Genomic DNA, 8266 nt, shown 5'->3' on the forward strand with positions numbered 1-8266 from the left:
CCCAAAGTTTCAGCCAGATTGGAACACTCTCCGAGTTTTCGCGGAGTTTTTTTTCCTTTTTTGCCGATTCCCTGAATAACCCCATAAAATGAGATCTTGTTTTCAAAATAAATCATTAAATTAGAAGACAGTATTTTTCAGACGACGTTTTGGCATACTCATCAACGACGTAACATGTAAGCAATCCATCGGGGTAAAATCAGTTTAAGTTTGATAGGGATGAAAATAAAAAAGAGATAAAATAATAATAGGTAATAGAGTAAACCACCTGATATGTCAGATCCGTTTGACTCGGCTGAAAAAATGAGTTCTAGGGGTAGACACTACCGAAAATTAGGTTTTGTAACCGAGGATAATAGAGAAAAAAGTAGGAGTGTTAGTTGGAGACTTACCAATCGTCCAGTTGCTGATTCTTTCCGATTTTCCGCCTGTTTTGTAAATTGGGACCTGAAAAATGTTTATTTGATTATGAACTATCATACAAAGATGTTCGGAATGACATTTTCAGAATTTTTCTGAATGTCTGAAACTTCGATTTAAAGAATTTTGTAATTTCGGAATATTCTGATTGTGAAATATTTGCATTCTCGGAATCCAGAAATTTTCCAATTTTCGAAAATTCGGGATTCCGGAATTTTGGAACATTTTGATTTTGAAATCTCCGGAATTACGGAATTCTCAGCATCTTTGCAAATTCAAAATTTAAAAATGAACGGCCAAAATATGTAAAAATTGACGAAAAGATTGTGAATTTGCAAAAATGGGAAGTAACTCTGTTCGCAAGCCATTTTTTTGCGAACCACCATAGTCCGAAAATCTCTAATTCGGAAAAAAAGGGTTTCGGAACCGGAATTTCATTCCAAAAATGGTCGGGACTTTCGGAATTCCGGATTCCGTTTCGAACATCCCTGCTATCACACCTAGAAAAATGCGTATTCAAATTTAGAAATCTCAAAGTCTTCGCAATTTACTTTTTTGTCGTATTTTGCCCCTTATTTTCTTCGATGCTCTAACCTGCAACTCATGAATGGATCCCAGAACCAATCCGATTACACTGATAAGCACAAATGTGATACTTCCAAAGGTGAACAATGTCGAGAATAGTGACCCGTCCCCTTCGCAGAACTGATGAATTCGTGACCGCAATGAGCGATCGTGTAGCTCGATCTGAAAAAAAAAAACAAGTGCATTCATGAATTATGTATGCAGAAGAAGTCTCCGATTTCTATTCATTTGTATTTCTTTACCCACTTTTTTCTCCTTTGGCGCAACGAGTTCCTCGAGTGATGCGCTCCTGAAAGATTGAATTTTTGATCTTCAAAGATTTACAAATTATCTTATGTGAGTGCATATAAAATCACATCTATTATTCAAACAACTCTTGGGAAAAAACTAGTAATGGTAAACTTGATTAAATGAATGTTGGAAAATGGAATAAATAATTAAAGGGAAACTGTGAGAAAAAACTTTGGAAAAATTTTCTGGAAAAAAAAGTTCACAACTAATGGGTGTACATAAGTGAGAAAAATGAAAAACAAAAAGCGTTGAAATGGTAAAAATGATGAGGCAGAATGGCCGTTCGAGCTACACAACTTACTTCTCGTCTTCATCTTTTTTGACAATTTTCTTTTTGTTTGTGCTAAAAACAGTTTTGAGCATCTGCTGTCTGTTTTTAATTTTAGAAAGCTCTAGAATATTTTTCTGAAAAAAAAAAAACTAACATATTGTATCCTCTCCAGCAGCAGTTGGACATAAGTCCGTCGTTTATCTTCCAGTAGGCAAGTTCTGTGGCAAACTCTGTGGGACATACATCAAGCGGTCGGTGCAGTTGGCCCGATATGTAGTATTTGAAAATCGAGTCGAAGAGGATAGCAGACCTTTCAAAATAGTACTCTTCTTGGGGCTGAAAATATATTAACAAAATTTGTGCGAAAAGATCTCTGCGTTATTCTCATGCTCTTCATGCTATCACATCCACAAAACATCCACAAAAAATCAGTGTCAAGTTGTTGAAAAATTTAACTATCGGATCAGCGTTATGCTCTTATCATAATTACCGTAAAACTTCTATAAGAAGCTTATAGACTTATACTCTAACTTGTAATTTTGAGTCAATTTTTTTTCGATTCTGGTTAAAGATATTGAAAAAACATAAACTAATAAATTGTTTGTCACACTTTCAGAGATGTTTTGTCAATTGACATTTTTATATTTTTTGCATAAAAATTGAGATGATTGAGTTCAAAATTAACGTTACAGGTTACGCGGTATATAGTTTTGCAGCATTTTTTAACTGGATGTGGTAAGATAAAATTCCCACTAACCATGAGAAATGCATCACAAGCTTGGAGTCTCTGTTCATGAGTCAACTGAGCAAACGCGGACAATTTCTCATCCGCAGATCTTGCGAATATACTAGCCACTCTGATTCTGAATGAAGTTCCTCCAATGTTCAACTTGATCACCGTATCACCAGCCCCCGAAACAAGATCCGGCTTCACTTCTTCCACCTCTGAACGTCTGCCATTGTGTAGACGATGCACAATCTGAAAAAATAGAAACACCCTCTTTTTTTGTGAGGGCCGCGTGCTCTTTGTTTCCTAATCGAGTTGACGGCAGAGGGCTTATCTCTATTGTGAGGTCACTGCACCCACCTACTCAAAAATAAGGTTCATCTTTAGTTCGACTCTATTATTCTATTTGAGCTATTATTTTATTCAGTTCAAAAAAGCCACTCACCTCGTCTCCATGATGATTGGAATTGCCAAAATTGTCACGAGATGCAGCATGCCCCTTTCTGGTGCTGGGAATCACCATGGCAATCTGGTTGCTAAAATGAGGAAAAAATGGAAATGCAATGATAACACAAGGAAGGAGGGAGATTTGGCTGTGTGCTGTGTGGGAAAAAACTGTGTTTTTGAATTCACATGTCTAGAGACTTCACATACACATTTGAAAACACGGTCGCACTATAAAATCAAACGTACTATAAAATCACCTGTCTTTGTCATTAGTACTTAATGGAAAATAACGGCCTCTACGTGTATTGATCATTCGGCGAGAAAAGCGACGCAAAAAGAACTTGGTGAGAAGAAATTATGAATATGTAGACGCCTCTAATGATATTCGGAGGAACTCCGTTGTTCTCAAGCTAATCTCGAATTCCTTTTTTTCTTTGAAAATGGGAGAGAGGAGTAGAAGACTCCGGAAGTTTCAGACTGCCGGAAAATATCGAACTTCGAGTCTAGCTGTTTGTTACGCTTACAAACTTTGGATGTGCACAAGACTGAATATTTTTTTCTAGGCGAAAAAAAGAATGTACAACATTTTTTCTAAAAAAAAGAAACCAAAAGGAAGAGCATGAGGAACCAAAAATCTCATGAGAATCATTCATTATAACTGAACTGAATGAAACATTTTCGCATTCTTTCCGTCTTTTTAAATATGTTTTTTTTGGCTGTGAGTCAGGAGTAATAAATATTCTTTTGAGTTCCCCCTCTTTTCATCTTTTAAGACTATGGAATCCTAATAAGTCTATTCTAAAACTAGACTATTACGTAGAGGGAAGTAGACTATTGCGGAAGAGTATTCAGCGTTTTTGAGTTTTTGTATCGTGGGAATTCACGACACTCTGATTTTTGTTTTTGCCCTAAAGCTCAGAAATCGTCCTTCGAGATTTTGTGGGACTATGAAAATTCACTGAACGTGAATTGCTTCAATATTCAAAAGTACTTTTTTAGTACAAAAACATATATTTCTGAATAGATTAGTTGGTAAATTTGATAATAAGTTTAACACCTCTAAATAATCAATTTAGCTTTTGTGATCCAGTATAGTAGTGTAATAAATCAAGTTAGTAGAAAAACAACGAGCAATGCGAAAATTTTTTGTAGGGATATGTATGTTTATTGAAATATTCATGGAAGCATAATGCCGAGGCTAGAGAAATAAGAGTATGAGATCACCTGTTGTTTTAGAAGAGTGCGTTTTTTTTGTATTTTGCTTTAGCTCCTCCTCTCTAGCCAATGACTCATTTAGGATATGAATTAACAGACAACACCAAAACCAAAGCTAGCTCCAAAAAAATTTTTGGCAAGTGACATTCATCCGATTCTTCTGAGGAAATTCTGGGGAAATGGGGATAAGGATGAAAATATGACACGCTACTGTCAAGTCCAAACACTTATATTCTTAGAAAATCCGAAGAACAAAAAAAGTTAGGACATGAAGAAAAAAGTTCTGACAGAAAGGAGCATTGAATCTCTTTCTCCTCTCCTCTCAAAATGCCTAATGACCGACCGTCCCCAAAGAGTTGGAAACATAGACTTGTTTGTAAGAGAAGCCCTTTTCCAACGGAAAAAGGGCAAAAAACCTATAAAGCTCGCGCCTTGTGCTGCTAGCCACAATGCCGCCCACGTTTTTATGCGATTTAGTATTTTATGGGATGCTTTCTGAATTGGATCTATCTATCGAATCTTATCCGTATAGTTTTGAGTAGGATAGCGTCATAAGTACAAGTTTGGTGAGATGGAGTTGAAAATTTCTAGAAGATGTTAGTAGTTGCAGGTGATTCTGTTTTTGTACAAATAGGTCAATGGCAGGTGAAGCTTCTTTTTTGAAAATAATGGAGAACTTCTAGAAGAGTCAAATTAGAAAATTGTGTTTGGATTTCCTTTGCCATTACAAGAACCCTCAACACAAAATTTCAGAAGAATGGAAAGAATAACCGAATTCTAATATTTTCATATGTAATGAAATTTTTATCAAATTCTGGGTTAACATAGCGTTCCCTTGTTGGTGCATTTTAAAAAGTCACTTATCAATTCATTCATTGAAACTCAACCTTTCAAAGTTTCTCATCAATATGAACCTCTTCGAGTTTCAATATCAATGAAAAAAAATAATAAAAATGAATAGGTAGAAGAATGCGATTTGTCTTCTGGTTCTCTTCAGAATCAGTTGGGACGAGTACATTTTTCAGGAAAAGGCAGAGAGGAGAAGAATGTTGATGTCGACAACAAATTTTGTCTAGATGAGCAAAGTGATTAGTCAATTAGGCTAGAGCGATTTTTGATCCCGAAAATTCTGTTTTCGACATCTCCATAACTTACTTTTTAGTGGCGAACATGACAGTATCCAAGAGAAGAAATTGGTCAAAAATGAGAAATACTTTTAGAAAGTTCTCGACGTAAAAGTCCTTGTGGTCTTTGTCTGAGGGCTCACCAACCACGACAAGATTTATGATTGAATGAGCGCGTCGTCGAACTTTTTTTCAAGAGGGCCACGGAAAAAAACGGATTGTGAAGAAGATCGCGGACGCGAAAGAGGAAGATATGCCGAGATTTCTTTTTTTGTTGCCCCTGACTTCTCGACTTTTCGCGCCTCATAGTAATTGAGTTTGATGGGTTTTCAGTCACAGACTTGGCTCATCATGAACACTTCAATCTCTTTTTCATATATTATGTTTTTCATTTTTGGACAACAAATATATCTTATTTTTCAAATTTATTGTATGGGGTTCTTTGAAATCTTCTGTTCTAGAAAGCAAAAATTTGAAACTAAAAAGCTGACCAAGAAAAAAACTGCAAAAATGGAACATAGACTGTTTAGACGTGTCTAGAAGTGAGACCGACTAATGAGAAGACTGGCTACTCCAAAAGTAAGGGTCAATTAGGTTTTTTTTGGACGAGGAAGAAAAAAAATTGAACACTTTTGAGATGTTTCAAAAATAAATTTCCCTTCCTGTGTTCAAAACACAACATTTTTCAGTTATACCAGAATTTGAAAGAAAAACATACCGAAATCGTTGATACATTAATTTCTCGAGTATTTTCGAAGAATTTCGGAACACAGCTCCAAAAATTCACAAAAAAATAAGCCACTCGAAGTCAGAAAAAAGAAACTCGAATTTTTTGTGAGCAGTGATCAGAAATGGAATTTCAATGTGTGACAAAAACCTAATTCAATTGAGAGATGGTAAAAAAGGAAGAGGAGAAACGAGGAATAATTTGGAATTCGACAACAAGTGGTCAAATTGAGGGCATGTAAGGGATAAGCTGGTGTACCCCTTTGCAATCTTTTTTCCCAGAACTTTGTGCATTGTTGTTGATTTGAATTGGTTTCTGATGCCTATCTATACTCTCAAAAAATTACCTGACGTAATGATACATGTTTGAAAAAAATTTGGTTTCAACAACCAAGCCAGGGATGAATCAGATAAATCAAGTCTCTCAAATAAATGAGAGCAGGGGAATGATGTGTGTTTGAGTGTTTCAAATGGACTGCTCCAAATGAATAGTGCTCTTAGCTAATCGCGAATCGAATCATGAAAATAACACGATCATCGAGAAGCAATGCGGGAAAATTAAGAGATGGGGCACGAGCAGCGCGTGTCTTCTTTTGCCACGTCGCCTGCGAATGACATCTTTTATGCTCATTTCAATTTGTCTTTCGGAGTATAGTAGACCGGGTTCAATGTGATTTTTTGTTTAGATGGAGTCTGTGTTTTGAGAAATGGGTCCGCGTGGGGGAGAATTTTAGAACTAGAATTTAATTATTTTTTAGAGATCCCGTGTTTAGTCAATTGATCCAGGAATGCTCGGAATGGCTTTTTCGGCACTTCCGAAATGTCGAAAATTCGAGTTTTCAATAATTCGAACTTTCTGAATTTCGGACTATTCCGATTTTTGCAATTTCGCATATTTTCAGAATTTCAAAAACTCTGATTTTCAAAATTTCAAAATTTCAGAATGTCGAAATATTCCGTTTTCCAAATTTTGGAATTTTGACATATTCCGATTTTCAAAACTAAAGAATTTCGAAATATCCCGATTATCAAAGTTTCGGAATTTCGTAGTATTGCGATTTTGATATTCTCAGGATCTTTAAAAATTAAAACTTTATAGTAGAAATTACATTTCCCATCACAAAAATGCCGAAAACGGGTGAAAATTGATCGAACGGTTTCGACAGAGAGCAAAAATATATATAAATACATTCCGTTCGAGACCCACAAGCAAATTTTTCGCGCGCATTCGTCATACCGTAGTTCAAAATCTCTCAAACGTTTCGGAAACGTTCGGTTGGATATTAATTCCAAAATAGTCGGAATATACGGAATTCCGAATTCCGTTCTGAACATCCCTGAATTGATCTATAAATCAAAACTTTTCTAATGATAACAATTAAAGAGCCCATATTCCGATTCTTATTAGGAACGGAGATTAAGAAATTCTGGAATCGTTTTCACTATTTTTGAAATTATCCTTGTACAAATTCAATTCGTAAAATTATCAAATCACTTCTTAAAACGCTCTTTTGTCAGTTATATTAATTTTCACAGGACCCTTAGAACCTTTTCCACGCACATTCCTTTTGGTCCCTTTTTGCATTTTTTACACGACTACTCCTTTTTTATTTTCAAAGAACCAGCGTAGTAAAAAGAAGTGAGTGTTTGTAGTCTCCTCTAATCTACGCTTCGAAAGTCCAAAAAATTAAACTGGTCCCAAATATTCTTTGAAGAAAAGGAACAACAAGTAACTCTATTTGGGCGGACACAACATTGAAAAGTTATGATGGAAAAGGGAAAAAGTAATAGAAAAGAAGTAGTCAAGTATAAGAAAAACGTGAGAAACTTCATGTTATCTCCTGAGTTCCTAAAGCATTGTCCCAAAAAAAAATATATATATATATATATCAATTGTTAGCGATTTTCTGGATAACAAGAACTCGATGTGGGAAAAAAAAGGAAAAAAAAGTCACATGATTTCAAAAAAAATTTGAGCAAAAAATAGAGGAGAATCTAAGGGGAAGAAGTTGTAAGCAAATTAAGTATGATTTAAAAGGAAGAGCAGATCGAGTGACAACAAACCGCCTGTCAGAGACCCTATTTTATAGCTTCTGGCTGAACTTTGAAATTTGTTCAGGAAAAGGAAGAGCGTGTTCAGAGGACTAAATGGGCTACTTGAAATTCATGATATTTATGTACAGTTTTTGTTCTGTCTCTAATGAAAAACTGACACTGATACACTGGTGACGTCTTGCTGAGGAAAAGTTAGTACTTTCCTTCTAACCAATCACATGGTCTAAGCTTGGGGGATAGAAAAACTATTGTTGCTAATCTCTCAATACACCCAGGTAGGGAAATGATTTCTCTTCTCATCCTTATTTTCAATATAGACATGAATAAGAAAAAAGATTATAGTGAGTACTAGAGCTCCTTTCTCTCCCAATGGCTCATCGTGACCCCCCTATGGCTTCCGTCGGA

General features: G+C 35.6%; 1 protein-coding gene across 1 annotated transcript in view; it reads right to left on the minus strand.

The window, feature by feature from the left end:
• The window catches only part of Cbr-kvs-1, a gene marked incomplete at both ends in the record, with an annotated part of 4641 nt that extends 1824 nt beyond the window's left edge, over nt 1–2817 (minus strand). Inside the window, 6 exons of the mRNA XM_045239999.1 lie at nt 393–447; nt 1015–1167; nt 1252–1294; nt 1722–1903; nt 2325–2546; nt 2740–2817. Of these exons, the coding sequence (XP_045096055.1) occupies nt 393–447; nt 1015–1167; nt 1252–1294; nt 1722–1903; nt 2325–2546; nt 2740–2817 (733 nt within the window). The remainder of the gene's footprint in view (nt 1–392; nt 448–1014; nt 1168–1251; nt 1295–1721; nt 1904–2324; nt 2547–2739) is intronic.
• Between the last annotated feature and the right edge of the window lie 5449 nt (nt 2818–8266).

Source organism: Caenorhabditis briggsae (assembly GCF_000004555.2).
Source record: "Caenorhabditis briggsae complete genome, chrX, whole genome shotgun sequence".
Lineage (NCBI taxonomy): Eukaryota > Metazoa > Nematoda > Chromadorea > Rhabditida > Rhabditidae > Caenorhabditis > Caenorhabditis briggsae.